Genomic DNA, 27421 nt, shown 5'->3' with positions numbered 1-27421 from the left:
GTAAGCTTGTTCGAATTGCACTCCTCTGCCTTTAGACCTTGCAGTAGAACTATAGTGCTGCAGATTGCTAAGTTATTCACTAAAACACTATATGCTGCTTGCTTTCCAGTGTTAGTCAACAGAATTTAGAACAGTACAGCACAGTATGGGCCCTTCGGCCCAGATGTTGTACCAGCCTTTTAACCTATTCCATGAGCAATCTAACCCTTTCCTCCTACACAGCCCATACCCCTCCATTTTTCTTACAGCCATGTCCCTGTAGTTTCTGAAATGTCCCTAATGTATCAGCCTCTACCACTACCCCTGGCAGTGCATTCCAGCCACCCACCTCTCTCTCTGTAAATAACGTAGCTCTGATATCTCCCCTAAATGTTCCTCCATTCACATGAAAAGGATGTTCTCAGGCTTTAGTCATTGCCACTCTAGTAAATATGTGCTGGCTATCCACTCTATTTATGCATCTTATAATCTCCTATACCATTATCAAGTCACCTCTTGTTCTCCTTTGCGCAAAAGAGAAAAGCCCAAGCTCATTTAACCTTTCCGCACAAGGCATGTTCTCTAATCCAGGCATCATCCTGGTAAATTTCCTCTGCACCCTCACTAAAGCTTCCACATCCTTCCTATAATGAAATTAACACAATACTCCAAGTATGGTCTAACCAGTTTTATAAGGCTACAACATTACTTCGTGGGTTTTGAACTCAATTCCCCAGCCAATGAAGGCCAACACACCATTAACTATTCTCTCAACTTGCACGGTAACATAGAAACATAGAAAACCTCAGCACAATGCAGGCCTTTCGGCCCACAAAGCTGTACGAAACATGTCCTTACCTTGGAAATTACCTGGGGTTATCCTTAGTCCTCTATTTTTCTGAGCACCATGTACCTGTCCAGGAGTCTCTTAAAAGGCCCTACCGTATCTGCCTTCACCACCGTTGCCGGCAGCCCATTCCACGCACTCACCACTCTCTGTGTAAAAAACTTACCCCTGACATCTCCCCTGTACCTACAGAGGGGTATTGGGGGATTTATGGATTTGGACCCTAACATCCCTTGTTCCTGCACACTGCTAAAAATTCTGCCATTAACTTTATAGTAGTGTTAGAATCTGAGGACAGTTTTGTTCGTCATTTTCTTTTCCGTGCCCTCGCTGCCCTCCCTGCTTCTCCATTGCTTCTGCTTGTTCTCTCCGGTCAGTGCTCCCAAGGCTGATCAGCTTTGTTATCTCCACCTATGCCTCTGATCGGCAGGAGTCCGGTGGAACTCACCAGAGTCCAGCAAGGAGCCAGTTGGACCACTCTCCCACCAGGGTGACCTTGGAAAAGAGATGGGAACTCTGACTGCCCAGTTACAGCAGGAGGTGATCACGTAGTGTTATTGACCCAATCAACCAGTAGGCTCTTCACCCCACTAACCAATAGATAATTGGGCTAACCATCTAGCAAACCATTGATCCATTAAAGCAGCAGGCTAATTGAACCAACTAACCTTGTGAACTATTGAGTTAAGCGATCACTAGATTATTTTCTTAATCAACTATAAAAGTTGTGATATCCTCATTGTGCACCTCTCTCCATTTTATCCTTACTAACCATATTGCCCCAACCATCACCTTCACTACCCTCAATTTAGAGGCATTGATTTTCACGCATGGAAACAGGCCTTCAGCCCAACCAGTCCATTGCAACCAAGGTGTCCACCTGAGCCGGCCGCGTTTCTTTACTTTTGACCCATATCCTGCTACACCTCTCCTATCCATGCACATGTTAAGTTTTAAAGATCACTAGATTCTGGAATGGTTCTGGAATACAGGAAAATTGTCCAGTCTTTAAGAGAGGGAAACAGAACAAAGGAAATCACAGGCTAGTTAACCTGACTTCCATGGTTGGGAAGATTTTGGGGTCCATTATTAAGGATGAGGTTTTCGGTTACCTGAAGGCACATGATAAAATAGACCAAAGTCAATATGATTTCCTTTAGGGGAAACCTTACAAATCTTTAGGAATTCTTTGAGGAAATAATAGGCAGGATAGACAAAGGAGAGTCAGTGGATGTTGTTTACATAGATTTTCAGAAGGCCTTTGACAAGATGTTGCACATGAGACTGCCAAAGAAGATAGGAGTCCAAGGTATTACAGGAAAGCGTGGATAGAAGATTGGCTGATTTGCAGGAGGCAAAGAGTGGGAATAAAGAGAACCTTTTCTCATTGGCTGCTGGTGACTAATGGTGTTCCAATGGAGTCAATGTTGGGACCGGTTCTTTTCACGTTAAATATCAATAATTTAGATGACAGATTTGATGGCTTTGTAGCCAAGTTTGCAGATGCTGCAAAGGTAGGTGGAGGAGCAGGTAGTGTAGAGGAAGCAGAAAGTCTGCAGAAGGACTGACACAGATTGGCAGAATGGGCAAAGAAGTGGCAGATGGAATAATGTGTAGGGAAGTGTATGAGCATGCACGTTGGTAAAACAAATAAAGTCATAGACTATTTTCTAAATGGGGAAGAAAATTCAAACTTAAAGGTGCAAAATGACTTGGGAGTTCTTGTTCATGATTCCCTAAAGGTTAACTTGCAGGTTAAATCGGTGGTTAGGAAGGCAAATGTAGTGTTAACATTCATTTTGAGATGGCTAGAATAGAAGAACAAGGATGTATTGTTGAAGTTTTACAAAGCATTGGTCAGACTGCACTTGGAGTATTGTGAGCAGTTTGGGCTCTTTTATCTAAGAACAGATGTACTGGCACTGGAGAGGGTCTAGAGAAGGTTCACAAGAATGATTCTGGGAATAAAGGGGTTAGTATATGAGGAGAGTTTGATGGAGTGGATGTGGAGAAAATGTTTCCTATAGTGGGGGAGTCTAGGACCAGAGGGCATAGCTTCAGAATAGAGGGACAACCATTTAGAACAGAGATGAGGGATATTTTCTTTAGCCAGAGGGTGGTGAGTCAGTGGACTTCAGTGCCACAGACAGCTGTGGATGCCAATTTACTGAGTATGTTTAAAGCAGAGGTTGTTAGGTTCTTGATTAGTCAGGGTGTCAAAGGGTACGGGGAAAAGCAGGAGAGAGGGGTTGAGAGAGATAATAAACCTGCCATGATAGAATGGTGGAGCTGACTTGATGGGCCGAATGGCCCGATTCTATTTCTACTGTATGTCTTATGATCTTATGCTCTTATAGTCCCTCTAATGGCCCTTATCCTTCCCTTTCACTTCTCTCCTATCAGATTCTCTTTAGGCCTTCCCCTTTTCCACCTATCACCTCCCAGATTCTCATTTCATTCCCTGCCCCCCATACCCACCCACCTACCTTCCCCCTCACCTGGCTTCAACCATCACCTTCTAGCCTGTACTCCTTCCCCTTCTCCACCTTCTTATTCTGGCTTCTCCCCCTTTCCTTTCCAATCAGCTCTTTATTCCCCCCTCCATAGATGCTACCTGACCTGCTGAGTTCCTCCAGCATTTCAGCTGAGTTACCTTGCATTTCGTTCATTTAGATCAAATCATTACACAGAACCTTAATGTAAAACAACAGCTGATTTGGACTGCGATTCAGATTAGTTTATTGTCACACCAAATTGGTATGAAATTCCTTACTCACATGAAGTAAACAATGTGCATGTGATAATAAATTCTGATTTTGCTGAAAGCTGAAGGGCTGATTCACCTGTTCATAACCCTTCTTCAATTTTCTGATTTCATTAAAATTGGTCAAATTTGTCAATTGGTTCATTTTTGTCACATATACCATGGTGGAGTGAAAAACCTACCTCAATTCCCACCATGCCTGTAAGGAATTTGTACATCCTTCCCGTGACCATGTAGATTTCCTCCAGGTGCCTGGTTTCCTCCCATATTCCAATGGCATACAGGTTAGGATTAATAAGTTGTGGGCATGCTATTTTGGCCCGGAAGAATGTTGACAATTGCAATCTTCCGCCAGCACATCCTCAGACTGTGTTGGTCATTTACACAAAACGACACATTTCCCAATGTTTTGAGGTAAATGTAACTAATAAAGCCATTCATAAAGAAAGGGTAGTGCAGGCAGACAATAAGATGCAAAGCCATAAAAAGGTAGATTGCGAGGTCAAGAGTATTCATTAGAAATGAATGCCAGGGAGAGACGACACTGATAGTTGGGGCACCATTTGATGATCTCCCTGCTGTTACTCAGTGCCAACACATCAGTGATGTTTTAACTGATGTTCTGGAGACTGACTGGCATCGACTAACTTTCTCCCCAACACTGGGAAAGAAGGGAAAGCTGGAAATTGTCAGAAATCAGTTCCACTCAAACATCAAGAAAGAGAGTTATATTCAGATAGCCCAAGTCCCTGAGTGACATGTCCCACAAATTGATGATGCAGTTCTCGGCCATACGCAAACAAATGTACACATGCAATCCAGCTTGTCATTCCACCAAGCAAAGTAGCGCCTAACTCAGCATGGACACTTGGCTCTACCGCCTCCAATGTCTCCTTTCCTGGACTGCTGCATCAGGCAAGCCCACGTTTTGAGGCCTAATCCTCACTACAACCAAGGCCATGCAGGTCCTCCACCGTCTTCGCACCAACAAACAAGGAAAGTGGACACGTAGCATCTTACATTATCAATGTCCAACAGGTCTTGCAATCACAGGACAAACAGTCAGGATAATTAGTTGCTGTTACAATGCACGCACCATCATGCACCAACTCTGATCGCAGGCAGCAACATGGTCCACACAGTCCAGATCGCGGATGGGGTAGGCGTGCAGTACCCAAAGTTCTTAAAGTCTAGCATTGCCTTGTGATCATAAAAAATGTTTAAAAAAGACAAAAATACCTTTGGTTGGCACCTGAGAGGCTGCTGCTTCCAACAGTGCCTCCATTTTACCACAATTTTCCCCATTCTGATGTTTGGTCAGAACAAACGTTGAACCTCTTGACCATGTCTGCATGTTCTTATGCATTGAGTTGCTGCCACATGATTGGCTGATTAGATATTTGCATTAATGAGCAGGTGTGCAGGAGTACCCAATAAAGCGGCCACTGAGTGTACATTTCATACAGCCAGTGCCTTCGTCAAACATCTCAATTCAAGGGTCGTTGCTCGGTGTGTGAAGAGAGAGTGAGAAAGCGATGTTGAGGCCAAGACTGGAGCAACCACCATTGCTTTGAATAGCAGACCAGTTTGAGGATTTGATTGGCCTTCTCCTGTTCCTCCAGCCGATGTTATTTCAGGTATTAATTCTCCCAAGACATTACGGGAGCATTAGCAATCAAAATTTGACAAGGTGCCAGTAAAGAGGATAAGTAAGGGGGAAAAGGGGGATAAAGGGCAGTGTGGTGGCATAGCAGCTAACGTAACGTTTAGAATCGGCCAGGGTTCAATTCCCACTGCCGGCTGTGAAGAGTTTATATATTGTTCCGCGACTGATTGGATTTCCTCTGGATGCTCCAGTTTCTTCCCAGAGTCCAAAGACTTAAAGTTATTAAATTGTGGGCATCCTATATTGGTGTTAGAAGTATGATAACACTTGCAGGCTGTCCGAACACACCCTTGGACCGTGTTGACCGTTAACATAAACGGCGCATTTCAATGTATTTCACTGTTTCGATGTACAATCTGACAAACAAAGCTAATCTTTAACCTTTAACAAAAGGGATCAAGGTTTGACACTTGAAGGGAAGCTTTACGATCGTACAACGTGAGGTGGGTCCTTCGGCCCAACTGGTCATTGCTGACCCAGATCCCATCTAAGGTTAAAGTCAAGGTCAATTTATTATCAAAGTACTTATATCTTCCAAATATAACCTTGTAGGTGTTTACGGAAAATAAAGAAATACACAAAAATTTATGAAAAAAGTACATAAACAAAGGCTGACGAATAACCAATGTGCAAAAGAAGAGAAATAGTGCAAATAAAAAGTAATAAATAATACTGAGAAGATGCACTGTAGAGTGCTTGTTAGTGAGTCTATAGGTTGTGGAATTAGTCTCATTTGTCTGTGTTTGACCCATATCCACTGGGCTGAGCAGTTGCCCTACTGGGCTGTGATACATCTAGACGGGATGCTCTCCTCGGTGTGTTTCCCTTGAGATAGAAGGTGAAGGTAACCACATGTTGCGAAAGGAGCCGGGATGTAGAGGAAGGAGACTCCTTTGCAGTCGGATCCCTGCAGAGACCAGAGGTGAACCTGAACGTTTTGGGCATCAGCCAGAACCACACACTATTGTGGGATGGAATCGGCAGAACTGAATGGATTTCAACAGGAAAGTACTTTGAGAAGCTGACTGTAAAAGGAACTAAAGAATTGGATCCAGCCAGGCAGCCAGCCTCACTTGTAAAACCCGAAGAATTTTCAAACACAGATATCACATCAGAGCCTAGCCCTTTATTCCTTTGAACATAAGATAATGAGGGCGACCAAGAGAAATGTTTTAAATTAAGGATTAGATTAGCTTTATTTGTCATATTTACATCAAAACTTTGAACCCTACAGTGAAATGCATCATTTGTGTCAATGACCAACACAGCCTAAGCATAAGCTGGGGGCAGCCCTCAAGTGAGGCTTGTTTCTGGCACCAGCAAAACATGTCAACAACTTACTACCTGAATTTCTTTCGAACGTGGGAGGAAACCGTAGCCCCAGGGGGAACCCATGCAATCCATAAGACCATAATACCATAAGATATAGGAACAGCATTAGGCTATTCAGCCCATCATGTCTGCTCTGCCATTCTATCATGGTTGGTTTATTATCCCTCTCAACCCATTCTCCAGCCTTCCCCGCTAACCTTTGACACAAGAACCTGACAACCTCCACTTGAAATATATTCAATGACCTGACCTTCCACAGCTGTCAGTAGCAATGAATTCCACAGGTTCACCACCCTCTGGATTAAGAAATTCCTCCTCATCCCTGTTTTAGATGGACGTCCTTCTACTCTGAGGCTCTGCCTTCTAGTCCTAGATTCCTCCACTACAGGGAACACCCTCTCCACCTTATCTATCTAGAGCATAAGAACGTAAGAGATAGGAGCAGAATCAGGCCATTTGTTCTAATGAGTCTGTTACTCCATTTCATCAAGGCTGACCTATTTTCCCTCTCAGCCCCAATGTCCTGTCTTCTATTCATATCCTTTCATGCCCTAACTAATCAAGACCTTTCAATACTCGATAGGTTTTAATGAGGGGGAATAGATTTAGGACAGAGATGAGGAGAAACTGCTTTTCTCAGAGAATAGAGAATCTGGGGAATTCTCTGCCCATGAAGCAGATGAAGCTATTTCATTAAATATATTTAAGGCTCAGTTAGATCTATTTTTACATTGCAGGGGAATTAAGCGTTACGGGGAAAAGGCAGGTAGATGAAACTCAATTTATGGCCAGATTAGCTGTGGTCTTATTGAATGGAGAAGCAGGATCGATGGGCCAAATGACCAACTTCTACTTCCGTTTCTTATGCTCTTATGGTGGTTGGAGGACGGAATTTCATTTAACTCATATTAACTCATATTAAAAATGTTGAATACAGTTATCAGTTCATTGGGTTCATAGAGTCATACAGCACTGACACATACCCTTCAATTCAAGTTCTAGTTTAAGTTTATTGTAATTCATCCATACACAGCTAAACAAAACATAATTTCTCTGGGAGCAATGTACTAATACATATTAGTCACACACAACTCATATAGTTACGATCCAGCAAGAAGAGTTACAGTATAATTTTAGCACAAGCCCCTGAGTGGTATGGCCTGGAGATTGACACGCTGACATAAAGTATGAGGTATATACTGACCAAGATGTCCCATCATCCCAGCCCCCAGTGCAGCCCATAACCGTCTAAACCTTTCCTATCAGGGTACCTGTCCAATTGTCATTTAGAAGTTGTTATTGTATCTGCCTCAACCATTTCCTCCAGCAGTTCGTTCCATATACACACTGTTGTGTTCAATATTAAGGGAGAATGCAGGCTATTCAACTGAACCTTATTGATAACGCTGCTTGTACAATATGTGAACTCCTCCCATGTAGGAGTGGCCAACCAAGTGGTATTGGAATAATCCATTAACTACCACAACACATACCACGATTTGTGTCAATTTTTTTCCTCAAGTTATTAATTAAATCTTTACACTTTCACCTTTAACCTCTGCTCTCTAGCTCTTGATTCCCCACTGTTACGTGTATTCACACTATTTATACCCCTCATGATTTTATACATCTCTGTAAGATCACCTCCTAGTCTCCTACACTTCAAGGAATAAAGTCCACCTCCTCCACATAAATTATTGGATTTTGACCAGAATTAGGTAGTTTCTTCATCACCAACTTTCTATTCTAGATTTATTAAACTACTCAACTCATTCTCAATGCTGAGTATCAACAGTAGGAGATTAAGCTCTTGTCTTTAGATATTTAATTCTGATTTCTGGATTAAAAACCCAGTATTAATCTGGTCAAATAATACACTCAGTGGCCACTTTATTAAGTACACCTGTACTCCTGTTCATTAATGCAATTATCTAATCAGCCAATCATGTGGCAGTAACTTAATGCAAAGAAAGCATGCAGGCATGGTCAAGAGGTTCAGTTATTGTTCAGACCAAACATCAGAATGGGGATGAAATGTGACCTAAGTGACTTTTACTGTGGAGTGATTGTTGGTGCCAGATGGGGTGCTCTGAGTATGTCAGAATCTACAGATTTCCTGGGATTTTCACCCTCAACTGTCTCTAGAGTTTACAGAGAATGGTGCGATAAAGAAAATATATCCAGTGAGCAGCATTTCTGTGGGAAAAATGCCTTGTTAATGAGAGAGATTGGAGGAAAATGGCCAGACTGTTTAAAGCTGACAGGAAAGTGACAGTAACTCAAATAACCACACGTTACAACAGTAGTAAGTGGTGGTGGATCTCTGAGTGCACAACATGTCAAAGCTTGAAGTGGATGGGCTATAGCAGCAGAAGATCACAGGAGGAACCTAAGAAAGTGACCACTGAGTGTAAGTGAAATACCCAACTGATGACACATCTGCAGGGGAAGAGAAAGAATTAATTTTTCAGAACTGACTGAAGATCGGCTCAACATTCTACAGGTGCTTCCTGGCCCACTGTGTATTTTCAGCACCTCAGAATATCCCCTGGGGAACTATGGTGAGTCTGCAGCCTCAGTGAGTTGGAAAATCATCCAGAGGGAGAGGACTCCTGCTTGTTCTGAATGATTTCCCCATCTGGGTTCACTTGCAAATCTGGCTTGTGACTCATTTCCAGCAATTGTCCCCAAAACCTTGGAACAGAATCCTAGGCCCATACTTAACTGTCTGGAAACAATGACTAAGAAATGATTGATTTACTTTTTGGCTTCCACACTCCCACACATCCAAAAGTGAATTAAGAAGGCATCACCCATCATTAAGGACCCTCATCACATAGAACTCTTCTCATTACTACTGTCACTGAGGAGCTACAGGAGCCTGAAGACCCACACTCAACATTTTAGGAACAGTTTCTTCACTTCTACCATCAGATTTCTGAACAGTCCATCAGCACTACTTAGCTATTCCTCTTTTGCACTATCTATCTATCTACTCTATCTATCTACACCATCTGTCTATCTATACTATCTATCTATACACTATCTGACCATATGTCTATCTATTTATGTACTTCAACATGAATTTACTTATTTATTGTAACTTGAGTGATTCTTATCGATTGCAATGTACTGCTGTCACAAAATACCAAACTCGGCGACATACATCAGTGATAATAAACCTGATTCTGATTCTACGACATCAAGTGCAGTCAGAGATCACAAAGTCACAGAGGGGCATGTAAGACACTGTTCAGCCCATCATATCCACGTCACAGCTGAGTAGACTACTATCACATAATATAATTGGGCAATTTATACAAGAGAACTTGATTGTACAGGCCTTGAAGGAGGTGCACAATGGAGAAGAAGAATATAGGAAAGAGAGCTGCAAGCGAGATGGTCAGCCTCTTGCTCACTATTCAAGTTCGGGATCATTGCTGTCATTGGCTTATCTACACAGGCCATAAGTGCCATGAAAAAATGATTTTTGGCTTACTTTGCAGACAAACATAAGCCAACATAAACTTAAAGATTATGCATGACTTAATCATGTCGAAAATAAACAACAAAATAAGCATAATAACTGTTAAGTAAGTTATGGATAATTTTTAACACAGCAACACATCCCAAAAACTAACCCCTTCACATCTAAAAGTCTACTACTCTCTGATCTGAATGTAGTTAGCAACTGAGGCTTCATGGGCCACTTGAGTAAAGCATTCCAAAACTTCCCCATACTCTGCAAAGTAATTCCTTAGTGCTGCCTCAAAGGGCCTGTCAATTATTCAAAGAGTATAAGATCATAAGATATAGGAGCAGAATTAGTCCATTCAGACCACTGAGTACGCTCCACCATTAGATCATAGCTAATTTATTTTCCCTTCCAACCCCATTCTCCTGCCTTTCCCCCTAACCTTTGACATGATTACTAATCAAGAACCTAACAACCTCCACTTTAAATGTACCTATTAACATGGCCTCAACAATGCTCTGTAGCGATGACTTCTGCAGATTCACCACCCTCTGGCTAAAGAAATTCCTCCTCACTTCTGTCCTGAAAAAATGTCCTTCTACTCTGAGGTTGTGTCCTCTCGTCCTAGACTCCTGCACCAGAGGAAACATCCTCTCCACATTCAGTTTATCTATGCCTTTCAGTATTTGATAGGTTTTATTGAGATCCTCCTTATTCTCCTAAACTCCAATGAGTACAGGCCCAGAGCTAACAAACATTCCTCATGCATTAACCCTTTTAATCCCCAGGAACACTCTCATAAACCCTCTCTGGACCCTCTCAATGCCAGCACATCCTTTCTTAGATTTGGAGCCCAAAACTGCTCAGAATATTCCAAGTGAGGTCAGACACATGTCTTATAAAGCCTTAGCATTACAACCTATCTTTTACATTCTAGTTCACAGAGACTGTGAACCTTGGGTTCTAAATATCCTCTCTGTAAATCTCTCCAAGAATTCTGAAAGGCTTGATTCTTTCTTTGAATCCCAAAAGTGTATCAGCCAGAAGATTAATTCTAGATCACTCTGCAGTGGTAAATGGGCGACAGTGACTGGATTGCGGGCATGTTGCTAAAGCACAAAGATTGATAAAATCATGCCTACTCTTCTTCGAAACGGCACCAGTGATATGTTTTTCAACGTTGCCTAGCAACCAATTATTCTGAGAGTAGTAATGAGGAAAACAGACATGCAATTTGTTCTGTTTGGAATTTCCTGCATAATCTGCACTTACTGTCTGTGCAATTTGTTCCAAAGGGAACAGCTACAGAACAGAGGGACGTCCCTTTAGAACAGAGTTGAGGAATTTCATTAGCCAGAGGGTGGTGAATTTGTGGAATTTGTTGATACAGATCACTGTAGTGGTCAAATCACTTGGTATATTTAGAACAGGGGTTGATAAGTGCTTGATTAGTAATCATGTCAAAGTTACGGGGAGCAAGGGGCTGAAAGGGATAATAAATCAGCTATGATGGAGTGGCGGAGCAGGCTAGATGGGCTGAATGGACTAATTCTGCTCCTGTGTCTTATGACTTTATGATCAAATGACAACATTGATAAAATCATAGTCATGAAGCACTACAGCAAACAGGCCCTTCAACCCATCTAAATGGTACTGAAGTGTTAATCTGCCTAGTCCCCATTGACCCACAAATGAGCCATAGCCCTGCATAAATGTACTTATCCAAACTTCTCTTAAGTGTTGTAATCTAACCCGCATTCACCATTTCCACTGGCAGCTCATTCCACCAATTCACCAGCCTCTGAGTGAAGTCGTTCCCCCTCAGGTTCTCCTTAAGTATTTCACCTTTCACCCTTAACCTATGACCTCTAATTCTAGGCTCACTCAACCTCAGTGGAAAAAGCCTGCTTGTATTTACACTATCTATTCCATTCATAATTTTGCATACCTCTAGCCGATCTCCCCTCAATCTCCTGTGCTTCAGGGAGTTAATTCCTGGCCTGTTCAACCTTTCCCTATAATGCAGGTCCTCAAGTCTAGGCAACATTCTCATAAATTTTCTCTGTACTCTTTAAAGTTTATTGATATCTTTCCTGTAGGCAAATGACCAGAATTGCACATAACACTCCAAACTTAGCCGAACATAATTTGATGCAGAGCCCAATAAAGAGATTTGAGGCAATTTGTAGCAAAGCTAGGAATGAAGTGTTATAGCCAAAAATAACAAGCCTGATTTTAAAAAATGGGTGGCAGGGTGGAGATATACTGTGTCTCTACCAAGGGAGGTGTAAGGCTCTCTTTCTCTCTGCTAGCATGCAGATTATCCTTGAGCAAGGTGTAGTACCTGTTTAGCTCCCAGATCAGGGTTACATGAAGCCATGGGAGCAGATGGTGAATTGTTCTATGAGCAGCTGATGCATATCAATATTCTTTCTACTTCTCTTCTAATATTTATATCTGTGCACTTGTAATTTCCTTTGGGATCAATAATGTATCTATCTATCTATATCACATGTCCTGGTTATGTGACCTCTGATGCCAGGCAGACAATCTCTGAAGAGTATTGATAATGGCTGGGGTTACTCATCTTGTAAAGACACTGCCCAGAAGGCGGCAATGGCAAGCCACTTCTGTAGAAAAATTTGCCAAGAACAATCGTGGTCACGAGACCATGATTGTCCACGTCATATGACATGGTACGTAACGAATGAACGATTTAATGAAGGAATTCCTGTGTTTGGGATCTCACCAGCCAAAGGCATGGATGCCAAAGCAAGGGAGATCGGAATTGGGGATGAGAAAGGTGCCAAAATTAAGCATTACAGAGTTCCTTAATTTTAATACCCTTCGAGTATAGTCACTGGTCACAAAATCACATATAGGGCTTACCAGAAGGCCATTCTGTCCATCATATCCATGAGACCCACTATCAGATAATTCCTTTGGGGTCATTTATACAAGACAACTTGATTGAATAACCCTAGAAAGAGATGCAGGTTAGAGAAGGGTATTGAAAGGAGGAGGTTAAGCAGAGGTCTCATGGGTTGTAGGAATGAAGGAATTTATAGAGATAGGAAGGACCAAGGCTCTGAAATAGCAGACCTTGGTGTGAGTCCAGAGATAAACAAGAGACTTGTGTCAGGTTTTCTGCCTGAAATATACACGGCCCTCTCAGAAGATTGTGCTTCCTTTTACTTCTAATGTATTCCACTGCAGAGGCAATGGCGTCAGGGAGCTTTGAATCTTCTCTGAAGCCAGACACTCACTAAGTGCTCGCAGTAGTTATGCTCTCCGAGCAAGTTAATCTGCTGCCTCATGGGTCAAAAGAGTTACATCTGTTCCCAGGCAGTCTGCAGTTCGGGCTGCATGGCGGCAGAGAGAATCTGATACACAGAGTGTTTACGGGGGCATTTCCTTCGAGCTCCAAGGTACCCAGGCTCAGTGTGACTGTGCACTTGGTGTTAATGCGTGAAGGACTTTGAAAAGAAACATAACAGAACAAAAGAAAAACAAATGTAGTCATTGCCTCCTATAATTTAGTTCATTTTTACTGATAATATAAGACCATAAAGTATTGAAGCAGATTTAGATTGTTTGGCCCATTGAGTATGCCATACCATTCGATCATAGCTGATTTGTTATCCTTCTCAACCACATTCTCCAGCCTTCTCCCCATCACCTTTGACCTGTGTCTAATCAAGAACCTGTCAATCTCCACTTTAAATATACCTAAAGACTTCGACTCCGTAGTCACCTATGGTGATGTTTTCCAAACAATCACCACCTTCTGGTTAAAGAACTTCCTCAGAGACCGAGATGTTCTTTTCTTCTAAGGCTGTGCCTCTGAACTGAGACCACCCTAACTTAACCTGTACCACCACCATGTACATCCTCCTGAGCCTGCTGCTTCCTGAGGAATTCACTTTTCATTCACTCTGCCCCTCTGCTCGCTGGCTCTGCCTCCCGTTCCTGGTTATTTTAGATCCAACTTCTCCAAGGTCTGACGAAGAACTACCAACCTGAAACTGTTTTGTTTGTTTTTTTTTCCCTCTCCCTCTCTCTATCTATTGATGCTGCCTGACCTGATGAGCATTTCTAGCCCACTTTGAATTTATTTTAGGTTTCCAGTGTCTGCAGTATTCTATTTTCACACCGGTCCAGTGTTTCATAGTGAGGTCTCTCTCTGTTTGTACATGCTTTAAATCTGAGTTCTGGATCTTCCCCACTCCTAACCTCTCTTCTCAGCTGTGGTACATGTTAATACATACTATTTTACCAAGCTTATGAATATTTATATATTGCATTGATAGAGTCATGCAGCACAGAAACAGGCCCTTCAGCGCGCATTTGACCACCCATTTACACTAATCCTGCACTAAGCCTGTTCGATGCTGCCCACACTCCCATAAGCTCACCCAAGATTCAACCACTCATGAAGGGGCAATTTGCAACAGCCAATTATCTTGTACATCTTTGGGATGTGGGAGGAAACTGGAGCAATAGAAGGAAACCCACTGGGCCAGAGGAAGAACATGCAAACTCCACGCAAATAGCACCCGAAATCAGGAATGAATCCAAATCTTTGACGACGCTCTGAGGTAGCAACGCAGTGAACTGCACAGAGTGACTTGATGTCAAAACTTCACACATTTGACCAGTACATTGGTCTTATATAGAATATAGGTCTAACTAATGCCTCTGAATCAGAGGATCGATGGTCAAAGCTTCACTCCACCAACTTGAGTACAAAACTTAGTTTGATCTTCCCACTGTGGGAGTGGCAGTTGTCTGGAATGGGCTGCCAAGGGTGCTGGTGGAAGGAGCTGTGAAAGAGGCTTTTAAAAGACATTCAGGCAGACATGTGAACAGGGAATGGAGAGATATGGATCATGTGCAGGCAGATGGGGTTAGTTTCGTTTGGCATCATGATCAGCACAAACATCGGGGCTGAATAGCCTGCTCCTGTGCTGTACTGCTCTATGTTCACTGTGCTACTAAGGGAATAGTTTCACTTCATTCATTAGTTATGTATGACGTGGAAATCATAATCTTTCCATGATTGTTCTTGACAAATGTTTCTACAGAAGTGGTTTGCCATTGTCTTCTTCTGTGCAGTGTCTTTACAAGACGGGTGACCCCAGCCAATGTCAATACTCTCTATAGATTGTCTACCTGGCATTAGTGGGTGCGTACCAGGACTTGTGATATGTGCCAGCTGATACGCCATCCTCCACCTGCTCCCATGGCTTCACATACCCCTGATCCGGGGTGGGGAGGGGGGGCTAAGCAGGTGCTACAACTTGCCCGAGGGTGACCTGCAGGCTAGCGGAGGGAAAGAGCATCTTATACCTCCTTTGGCAGGACGTAGATCCACCCCGTCACCCAGACACTGCATTATCACTGCCAAGGTCAAAGTCAAGTTTATTATCATATGAACAAATACAAGAAAAAACTTGAAGCAGCTTCACAGGCACAAAGAGTCAGATAATCAGCATTCACATGGAAAATATAAACATTAATTCTACAAAGCATACAAATTAGCCAGAGAAAGTGGCTCACCTGAGGACTGGGAGAAATTCAGAGTTCAGCAGAGGAGGACAAAGGGCTTAATTAGGAAGGGGAAAAAAGATTATGAGAGAAAACTGGCAGGGAACATAAAAATGTACTGTAAAAGCTTTTATAGATATGTAAAAAGGAAAAGACTGGTAAAGACAAATGTAGGTCCCCTGCAGACAGAAACAGGTGAATTGATTATGGGGAGCAAGGACATGGCAGACCAATTGAATAATTATTTTGGTTCTGTCTTCACTAAGGAGGACATAAATAATCTTCCAGAAATAGTAGGGGACAGAGGGTCCAGTGAGATGGAGGAACTGAGCGAAATACATGTTAGTAGGGAATTGGTGTTAGGTAAATTGAAGGGATTGAAGGCAGTTAAATCCCCAGGGCCAGATGGTCTGCATCCTAGAGTGCTTAAGGAAGTAGCCCAAGAAATAGTGGATGCATTAGTGATAATTTTTCAAAACTCATTAGATTCTGGACTAGTTCCTGAGGATTGGAGGGTGGCTAATGTAACTCCACTTTTTAAAAAAGGAGGGAGAGAGAAACCGGGGAATTATAGACCGGTTAGCCTAACGTCGGTGGTGGGGAAACTGCTGGAGTCAGTTATCAAGGATGTGATAACAGCACATTTGGAAAGCGGTGAAATGATCGGACAAAGTCAGCATGAATTTGTGAAAGGAAAATCATGTCTGACGAATCTCATAGAATTTTTTGAGAATGTAACTAGTAGAGAGGATAGGGGAGAACCAGTGGATGTGGTATATTTGGATTTTCAAAAGGCTTTTGACAAGGTCCCACACAGGAGATTAGTGTGCAAACTTAAAGCACACGGTATTGGGGGTAAGGTATTGGTGTGGGTGGAGAATTGGTTAGCAGACAGGAAGCAAAGAGTGGGAATAAACGGGACCTTTTCAGAATGGCAGGCGGTGACTAGTGGGGTACTGCAAGGCTCAGTGCTGGGACCCCAGTTGTTTACAATATATATTAATGACTTGGATGAGGGAATTAAATGCAGCATCTCCAAGTTTGCGGATGACACGAAACTGAGTGGCAGTGTTAGCTGTGAGGAGGATGCTAAGAGGATGCAGAGTGACTTGGATAGGTTGGGTGAGTGGGCAAATTCATGGCAGATGCAATTTAATGTGGATAAATGTGAAGTTATCCACTTTGGTGGCAAAAATAGGAAAACAGATTATTATCTGAATGGTGGCCGATTAGGAAAAGGGGAGGTGCAACGAGACCTGGGTGTCATTAAACACCAGTCATTGAAAGTGGGCATGCAGGTACAGCAGGCGGTGAAAAAGGCGAACGATATGCTGGCATTTATAGCGAGAGGATTCGAGTACAGGAGCAGGGAGGTACTACTGCAGTTGTACAAGGCCTTGGTGAGACCACACCTGGAGTATTGTGTGCAGTTTTGGTCCCCTAATCTGAGGAAAGACATCTTTGCCATAGAGGGAGTACAAAGAAGGTTCACCAGATTGATTCCTGGGATGGCAGGACTTTCATATGAAAAAGACTGGATGAACTGGGCTTGTACTCGTTGGAATTTAGAAGATTGAGGGGGGATCTGATTGAAAGGTATAAGATCCTAAAAGGATTGGACAGGCTCGATGCAGGAAGATTGTTCCCGATGTTGGGGAAGTCCAGAACGAGGGGTCACAGTTTGAGGATAGAGGGGAAGCCTTTTAGGACCGAGATTAGGAAAAACTTCTTCACACAGAGAGTGGTGAATCTGTGGAATTCTCTGCCACAGGAAACAGTTGAGGCCAGTTCATTGGCTATATTTAAGAGGGAGTTAGATATGGCCCTTGTGGCTACGGGGATCAGGGGGTATGGAGGGAAGGCTGGTGCAGGGTTCTGAGTTGGATGATCAGCCATGATCATAATAAATGGCGGTGCAGGCTCGAAGGGCCAAATGGCCTACTCCTGCACCTATTTTCTATGTTAAAGTTTTAAAAGAAAAACACAGAACATTTGAAGTCATTTTAGTTCAAAGCTATCATAATGTTGAAGTAGAGATTAGACTTGTGCTGGTTAATTCAAAGAACTGAATGGTTAAAGGCAAGTAACACACACAAATTGCTGGAGGAACTCGGCAGGTCGTGGTGAAGGGTCTCAGCCCAAAACGTCGCCTCTTTCTTCGTCTGACTAAATACTGCCTCCAACATTTTGTGTGTTGACCTGACTATCTTGGTACATGTGGCAATACAAAACCAAAACCAATAACATGGCAAAATGACCCACAATCTGGGTTGTAAACACAAGGCATTTGTAGAAACTGTGCCCTCAGAGTCCAGAGTATTACTGAAATGGGTTAAATTTTGAAACCCCTCACCTCCTCGGAGTTTAGAAGAATGTGGGTCACATTATTCCAACACACAAGATGCTGAGGAAACCCGACAATGTAAGCGCTGAGATGTTTTCACTCGTGGGAGAATCACGAATAAGGAAGCATAACTGCAAAATAAAGGCCTGGTCTCTTCAAATTGAAGTGCATAGAAATGTGTAGAGGGTCATAAATCTCTTGAATTCTCTGTCCCCATTGCGGTAGAGGTCGCATCACTGGCTATCTCTAAAGTGGAGCTGATAAATACTTGAAGGACCAAGGAGCTGAGGGTTATGGCACAGGAGAGGAATTGAAGGCAGAGGTAGATCAGCCTGAGTAGATCACATTGAATGTAAGGACAGACTTGAGGGACTGAGTGGCCTACCCCACTTCTATTTTCTTGTGTTCCCCTCTTGCTTGCCCTCCCCCAATTGTAACACATTAATATGTGTGGCTGTAAAGCAAACCGGTTATCTGAAGACTGAACAAACGAAGGGAAGCGGGGCACTAGTGAAAAGATGTCAACTCTGAGGCTGATCAGAAAAATAATGTGTGGAGCTGTCCATTAGCCAGGCAACGGTAATTAAAAACACTGCCTCACTGATACTCAAAGCATCTGTGCTGAAATCTGATCCGTATCCTCTGTTTGTTTGGTGGCAGACTAATTCAATTTCCATCTTTATATGTGGCGGATGGAGAAACATCCCTACCAAAGGAGATGTAAGGCGCTCCTTCACTCCGCTAGCCTGTAGGTTACCTTTGGGCAAGGTGTAGCCACGCCACCCCCTTGCCCCCTCCCCCCGCCAGTCAGGGTCACATGAAGCCATGGGAACAGGTGGTGGATGGTTGTATGAGCAGTTGGTGCATATCACAAGTCCTGGTTATGCGATCACTGACACTAGGCAGACAACCTCTGAAGAGTATTAATAATGGCTGGGGTCACTCATCTTGTAAAGACACTGTCCAGAAGAAGGCAATGGCAAACTACTTCTGTAGAAAAATTTGCCAAGAACATTTATGGTTATGGAAAAGACCATGATCGCCCACCTCATACAACATGACACATAATGATAATGATATATATTATATATCTATTACGGCTGTTGCAAAAACAAAAAAACAAATTTTATTGCATATGTCGGTGATATTAAACCTGATAACCTGATTCTGATTCTGATTCATGGGTAAATTTTGCACCTTTGCTGCAACACAAAAGGCAGATAACACAGCAAATTGTTAATAAGCATTTTTTGGTGTGAGTTTAAGGGATTTTAAAGCAATGGCATCATTTTCTTGAAGTAATGTTCTATATAATCTGTCATTGCAATGACAGGTGAAATATAGAGAGAGGGTAAGTTTTTGAGAGGGGATTAGTTGCAGATGAAATAGATTAGATATGTCATTAATATTCCAGAGTGAGATAGTAATAGCAATGGGAAAGGCATGTAGGTTGTTCCTTGGGAATTATGTAATTGCATTTTTTTAAGCTAGTGTCAATGTGCTCATTTCGTAACCAAGAATCTTCAAAAGCCAAGTCATTGGGTATATTTAAGGCAGAGGTGGATTTGTACGTTACTAGTAAGGGTGACATAGGTTATGGGGAGAAGGCAGAAGAATGGGGTTGAGAGAGATAATAAATCAGGCATGATGAAATGACAGAGCAAACCCAATGGGCCAAATGGCCTAATTCTCCTCCTATGTCTTAAGGTTTTATGCTCCAGACAAGTGCACATTACATAACCATTCACATTATCCTCACCTATTCTCTCTTTATCCTGTCTTCCACGCCATCATTCCCCTCTACTTTCCTTGATCTGACCCGAGAACCTCACTCGTACCTCCCCTAGACAGTAATTCAGGGTTGCATGCAAAACTGCGGCCATCTTTACTTGACCATCTCTGCTTGCATCATGTACTCCCAATTCCTCTGCATGCATCACGTAACCAATTTCTACCTTTGGCCTCCCACTATTTTCCGGGAATTGGAGTGCGTCATTGCGAGGAAACGAGATGTGCTGGGAAATCAGTTGTGCTGGTCTTATGGCCTCCTGAGACGAGGGAGTCAGTCAGGCCTCTCAGGATCAGTGTCACCTTGTCCTGTTGGGAGCTGGTTCCTCTGCTTCTGTTTTTGACCCACGGGTGGTTTAGCTGGTGTCAGATACAAGATTCAAGTTTATTTATCACATGTACATCAAGACGCACAGTGAAGTGTGTCATTTGCATCAACAACCAACACCACCCAAGTGTGTGCTGGGGGCAGCCCACAAATCTCTTCACACATTCCGGCACCAACAGAGCCTGTCCACGATGCTCAGCAGAGCAACACAGAGCTCAGCAGCAACAGCAAAAGAAGCCCCATTCCTCCCTTACCACCTCCCCCCCCCCCAATACACAGACACATTCCTTTAACCCAAAGAAAGTCTTTATTCTTCAACCTCTAGCGGTCCTCCCACAGCCTCCACTGCTCCAGGGAAGCCAACCCAGGCTTGTCTCCTCTCCTCATAGCACGTTCTGCAATTGTGCTGTAAAAAAAATCTTCCCTCGTTTCTCCCATTGAATATTTTACCCTGCACTCTAAAAATGGCCTGATTACGCACACGCAACTGCCACAAGGAAATCGTTTCCCTTCAATGATGCTATCAAAAGCATTCAGAATTTCCAATACCTCTGTCCAACAATCCCTCAATCTTTCCAGTTGATATGGGAATAAGCCCGGATCCTCCAGTCACTCCACGTGAGAGAAGCCCTCCATTCCTTTGTGTCAATATTCCCTGCACACTCTCCTGGACCTCAACATCTTTGCTTTAGTTGTGGAAACTGGAATTGGTTTAGATTAGTGTTCTAGATCAGACCTAAATAATGCTGCAGACGTGAATAATGCCCAAATCTTCGTGTTGTCTGATGAATGTGTACAACAGCTGGGCAATATTCAATGAACTCACATCATGTACATTTGGGGATTAAGTTCTGGACTTGGATGTGAAGTGACTTGTTGACTCAACTCTTGTCTCTACCCTTTCTGTCTTTCAGCCAGTGTTCTCCGTCACAACAGGGCTAGCGACTAACCCCACCACAGCCTTCAACCCATACCTGGGACCTGTCTCTCCAAACCTGGTGCCAGCCGAGATTCTGCCCAGTGCACCGATGCTGGTGACGGGGAACCACGCCGTTCCGGTCCACACTGCGGCCGCTGCCCAGAAGCTGATGAGGACCGATCGACTGGAGGTGAGCCCATAGCCCACGTGCTCATTCCCTCTTGCCCCGCTGAGGGAAATGGAGGCGCTTTACAGCCCTGTATGGCCACTCTGCCCCAGTGTAATAGCGTGCTTGTCACAGAGCTTTGCAATTTCACATTGCTGCAGCCAATCCATTAGCGCTGGAAATCTGCTTGGACTGCCCTAAGCTGGATCAAGGAAGGCAATGCTAGGGTCCCACCAACCAAAAGCCAGTACAACAATTGTAGCATTCCTAACAGAAGAGGTTACAACTAAACTTATTTGTCACCAAACATGGGTAGCTCAATTCTTGGGCCCACTCCTCAGGACCAACTGATTATGTTATAGCCAAGTTAAGAGTGAAACTGAGTTGCCCCAGAGATGCCAGACAAAATCCAACTTGATCAACTAAAACCAACAAACTGCAGGTGCTGCAGTTCTAAGATTAAAACAGAGAAAGCTGGAACCGTTCAGCAGCTCAGGCAGCATCAGTGGTAAGAGAAACAGAAGCAGCTTTCCAGATAAAATTTGCTTTTCTCCGTCCTCAGAGGCTGACTGACCTGCTGAATATAATTCCAATCTGCAGTTCCATACTGACATGTCACCCATGGCCTCCTCTACTCTAAGGTTGGAGCAGCAATAGCTCATATTCTGTCTGGATAGTCTCCAACCTAATGCAATGGATAATGATTTATCTAACATCCAGTAATTTTTCACCCTTCCCTGTCCTTTTCCCCCACTCTGGCTTCCCTCTTACCTCTTCTCTTCTTCTCACCTGCCTATCACCTCCCCCTGGTGCTCCACCTCCTTCCCGTGATCTACCTTCCTGTCCTATCAAATTCCTTCTTCAGCCCGTTAACTTTTCTACCTATCACCCCCCCCATCTTCTCACTTTATTCCCCCCTCCCCCACTTACCTGGCTTCACTTATCACCTTCTAGCTTGTACTCCTTCCCCTCCCCATCTTCTTATTCTGGCATTGTCCCCTTTCTTTGCAGTTCTAATGAAGGATCTAGGCCCGAAACATCGACTGTTTATTCCCCTCCATAGATGCTGCCTGGCCTGCTGACTTCCAGCATTTTGTGTGTCTTGCTTTGGATTTCCAGCAGCTGCAGAATCTCTTGTGTTTATGATTTCCAGGTCAGATCTGTTTTCCTCCCTCCTCAGATGCTGACTGACCTGCTGAGAATACCCAGCATACCCTGTTTTTATTTTAATTTGATCAGTGTCTCTTCTGTGGCACTGTAAACATTGGAAGAAAAAACTTCAAGCAGCCAACAGCTAGAAAAGCTCCTTTGCAAAATGAAAGGGGAGACTTCTCAATTCAAGTTTAAAGTTCAATTATTATCAATGTACATAAATATCATCATATACGACTTTGAAATTCATTTTCTTGCAGGGATTCACAGTACATTCAACCATATATAAAAAAATAAAAAAAGCTGGAAGTACTCAGTGAGTCAGGCAGCATCTGTGGAGAGTGGAGAGAAAATTAGTTGTTCATGTTGATGGCTTTCCCTCAGAGACACAACAGTTTGGCATTTCTAGTAATGAACAGCTCTGAAGCTTTCAAAACACGGAGGCTTCATCTATTAATTATCAAGTAATGATTCTTGGTAAAGTCACACATTGAACGTTTCAAAGTAAATTTGACTTACGTAAAGTTTATGTGTGGTATTTTCAGAAAGGATAGTTCTGAGTATCAGGGGATCAATATGAACCCTCGAATGTTCTGGTGCGAGCTGTGCGTCTGAAGAAGACATGGGGTGGGTTGTGAGGTGGTATGTCTGAAAGGCGGCACAGTAGCAGTTAGCATAATTGATTTAAAGCACTAAAAATCACCAGTCATGGTTCAATTCTCGCTGTTGTCTGTAAGGAATGTGTATGTTCTTCCCGTGACCACATGGATTTCCTCTGGGTGCTCTGGTTTCCTCCCACATTCCAGAGATGTACGATTAGGGTTAAGACAGTAAGTTGTGTTGATGTTAGAGGCAGGAGTACGGTGACACCTGCAGGCCCCTCTCAGCACGATCCTCGCTGATTTAATTTGATGCAAACGATGCAGTTTGCTGAATGCTTTATGCACACGTGACGTTAATCTAATCATTATCTTTAAAAAAAATCTTTAAAAAAGGATTGGTGGAAGCAGATTTAATGAAGAATTAGGTTATAAAGGAAATGCTTGCAATATTAAGGAGGAAGGACATCTTTTTCAAAGTACAGACAAGGACACGATGGGCCAAATGGCCGCTTCCTGAGCTCTGCCATTTTGTAATTCAAAGGTATCGAAGAGTAGAAACATCCCCCTCCCTATTTTATTGAGAGATATTGGACAGTATCAGGTCCTTCCAACCTAACAACCCCGCACTACCCAATTACACCCATGGCACCAATTGACCTGCTAACTCAGATGCCTTTTCAATGTGGGAGGAAACTGGAGCACCCGGAAGGAACCCATACAGTCACGGGGAGAACATACAAACTCCTTGCAGTCAGTGGCAGAACTGAACCCGAGTTGCTGGCACTGTAATAGTGTTACGTTAACCGCTACCTTCCTGTGCTACCCCTTTGTATGTAGGGTCACAGAGTCATAGAAAACTACAGCACAGAAACAGACCCTTCAGCCCATCCAGTCCATGCTGAACCATTTAAACTTCCCAGTCCCATCAAACAGCACCCAGACCATGTACTCCATCCATGTACTTATCTCTGCAATGTTGTGTATTGAATGGGCAATGTAGTCCTGAAGTTATTACAACTGACTTAAGAAGTTGTGCTCAAATTCAACATGCTTGTACTCTGCAAATGTAGATAATAGGTGACAAATTCCCATCTGCGATATACAGTTCTTGTAACCGTAATACCAGCAATTCTACTTAATCCTTCAGACCTGGAATATTGTGTTCAGTTCTGGTCACCTCATTATAGGAAGGATGTAGGAGCTTTGAGAGGGTGCAGAGGAGATTTAGAGGATACTGCCTGGATCAGAGAGCATGCCTTACGAGGTGAGACTGAGTGAGCTCGGGCTTTTCTCTTTGGAATGAAGGAGGATGAGAGGTGACTTGACAGAAGTGTATAAGAGGCATAGATAGTGTGAACAGCCAGAGACCTTTTCCCCAGGACAGAAGTAGCTAATACATAAAGGTATCATTTTAAGGTGATTGGAGGAAAGTATAAGGGGGGATGTCAGAGGTTAAGTTTTTGACACAGAGAGCAGTAAGTGCATGGAACACCATGCCAGGGGTATTGGTGGGGGCAGATATATCAGGGGTATTTAAGAGACTCATAGAAGGATGGTAGAAAAATGGAGGGTTATATGGGAGGGAAGGGTTAGATTGATCTTAGAGTCGGTTAAACGGTGGACACAACACCATGTGCTGAAGGGTCTGTACTGTGCTGTAGTGCTCTACATTCTCTGTTAAACCATATTCTTGCCAGGCTTGATTCTGTAGTGACACAGTGAGCAGAGGTCCGAGGATTAATTTTCTTTTAAGTGGAGCTTACACGTTGTTGCTCTAACTGTGTGTGTTCCCCCGGCCACTCTGATTTCCTCTGCGGGTTGTAGGTTCACTGGTAAACACCCTCTCCCCCACCCCCAGTCTGGAGGCAAGCGGAATGAGTTAATGGGGATGTACGGAAAATAGAACTAGTTTGCTGCAAATGGTACCATGGACAATATTTCATAATGTCACTCACCTGGAAAGGGGACAGCAGGATAGTGTATTGGTTACCACAACACTTTTCAGTAAATTCTATTTTAGATTCCAGTTAATTGGGCTAAGTGAGTGGGCAAGGGTCTGGCAGATGGAATACAATGTTGGTAAACGCAAGGTCATCCACTTTGGAAGGAAAAATGGAAGAGCAGGTTAGTATTTAAATGGTTAAAAAAAAATTGCTGTGTGCAGTTCTGGTCTCCTAATTTGTGGAAGGATATATACTGGCTTTAGAGAGGTGAAAAGGAGGTTCACCAGGTTGATTCCAGAGATGAGGGGTTTAGACTATGAGGAGAGATCGAGTCACCTAGGACAGTATTCGCTGGAATTCAGAAGAATGAGAGGAGATTTTATAGAAACATATAAAATATGAAAGGGATAGATGAGATAGAGGCAGGAAAGTTATTTCCACTGGTAGATGAGACTAGAACTAGGGGGAGTAGATTTGGGACGGAGATGAGGAGGAACTGCTTTTTCTAGAGAGTGGTGAATCTGTGGAAATCTCTTCCCAATGAAGCAGTGGAGGTTACCTGAGTAAATATTTAAGACAAGGTTGGATAGATTTTTATGGAGTAGGGAAATTAGGGGTTACAGGGGAAAGCAGATAAGTGGAGATGAGTCCATGGCCAGATCAGCCATGATCTTATTGAATGGCGGGGCAGGCTCGACGGGCCAGGTGGCCGACTCCTGCTCCTATTTCTTATATTCTTACGTTACCTCAACTCTGAACTGATTCCACAACCTACAACTCACTTTCAGAGACTTGGCAACTCATGTTCTCAGTATTATTTATTTGTTTAGGTTTAATTTGCATAATTTGTCTTCTTTTGCACCTAGTTTTTTTTCTCAATTTTTTTTGTGTAGTTTTGTATAAATTCTATGATACCTGTTTATTTTCCTGTAAATGCCTGCAAGACAATGAATCTCAGGGTAGTATATGGTGACATATACATACTTTGAAAATGAATTTACTTTGATTTTTGATATTGACATTATTTGATAGTCAGCACGATAAGTGTGCGCTGAAAGGTCTGACTGTGTGCTGAATTGGGTGCCACAGTAGCGTAGTGGTCTGCGTAACACTATTACAGCTTGCGGTGTCGGAGTTCAGAGTTCAATCCTGGCGTCCTCCTTAAGGAGTCTCTGTACATCCTCCTGTGGAATGCATGGTTTTCTCCGTGTTCTTCGGTTTCCTCCCACCATCCAAACATGTGCAGGATAGGTTAATTGGTCATTGTAAATTGTCTTATGATTAGGTTAGGGTTAAATCGGGGTGGTTAGGGGTTACTGGGTGGTGGGGCTCAAAAGAGTAGATTTGGCCTATTCCACTGTGTATCTCCAAATAAATTTTAAAAAGTAAATAAATAAAAGTGACTCTTGAAGCTTGGCAATCAGAATTAGTGACACATAGTTGCAGACTTTCTTCAACTATAGTTAAAAACAATGCCTTTCAATCGGTGGATACAAATTCAATTACCAGTCTGGTGCCTTATACAATGTTTAAAGCCAAGTTCAAAAGCAGCAGTACATGCCCTGTTATATCTCTCTTGCTCACTCTCTCTCTCTCTTTTGTAAGAGGATTTGTTAAATAATTAAAGTGTCACACAACTGTGAAGAAAAACGTGAATTGGCCAGTGCTGTGCAGAGGCATTGTAGTATGCCTGTATGAGGCACAAGGAGAAAATCTTTCTGAATGGTGAGGTGAGATTAGAAGAACTCTTTGTGACGGCTTTGACTCCCTTGAAATTATACTGAGAGGGGATTATGTAATGACTGCAATATGATAAGCAGGAAAAGGCAATTATCCTGACTGAAGCTTCGGTGGAGCTGAGAGACTGGAAGCTTTCTGCGTTCTTTTGCCTCTTGTATTTCCTCAGCCACATGAGGATGTCAATCATTGATCCAAGACGGAGCTCAATAGATTTTTAAACGAAAGAGTGTTGGTTATAAGAAGGTGAATAGAGAAAAAAAATGTGACAGCCATTGTTGATTTGGATACAGATTCGGATTTGTTTACTGTCAGAGAATATAGGAAAGTACAGCACAGAGACAGGCCATTCAGCCCATCTAGTCTGTGCCAAACTATTTAAACTGCCTACTTACATCAAGCTTCACTGGGACCATAGCCCTCCATACTCATTCCATCTATGTACCTCTCAAAACTTCCCTTAAACCCTGAGATCGAGCTCACATGCACTACTTGCACCGGCTACTCATTTTCACACTCTCACGACCTTCTGAGTGAAGAAGTTTCCCCCCAAGTTCTCCTTAAACTTTTCACCTTTCACCCTTAACCCATGACCTCTAGTTCTAGTCCCACCCAACTTCAGTGGAAAAAAAACCTGCTTATATTTATCCTATCTATACCTAATCAATCTTTCCTTATAACTCAGGTCCTCCAGTACCGGCAACATCCTTGTAAATTTTTTCTGCACTCTTTCAACCTTATTTACATCTTTCCAAAAAGTAGGTGACCAAAACTGCACACAATACTCCAAATTAGATCTCAGCAATGTCTTACACAACTTTAACATAACATG

At 42.9% G+C, this 27421-nt stretch overlaps 1 protein-coding gene across 11 annotated transcripts in view; it reads left to right on the top strand.

Annotated features, from left to right (window-relative positions):
* The window catches only part of mbnl1 (muscleblind-like splicing regulator 1), a 331477-nt gene that overhangs the window by 246192 nt on the left and 57864 nt on the right, over window positions 1-27421 (top strand). For all 11 annotated transcript variants that reach the window (XM_063045328.1, XM_063045320.1, XM_063045323.1 and 8 more), the window contains one exon: window positions 20985-21179. In XM_063045328.1, the coding sequence (XP_062901398.1) occupies window positions 20985-21179 (195 nt within the window). The remainder of the gene's footprint in view (window positions 1-20984; window positions 21180-27421) is intronic.

The sequence above is a fragment of the Mobula hypostoma genome, chromosome 4 (assembly GCF_963921235.1).
Source record: "Mobula hypostoma chromosome 4, sMobHyp1.1, whole genome shotgun sequence".
In the NCBI taxonomy this organism is placed as follows: Eukaryota; Metazoa; Chordata; class Chondrichthyes; order Myliobatiformes; family Myliobatidae; genus Mobula; species Mobula hypostoma.
This window is presented reverse-complemented; position numbering and strand designations above follow the sequence as displayed.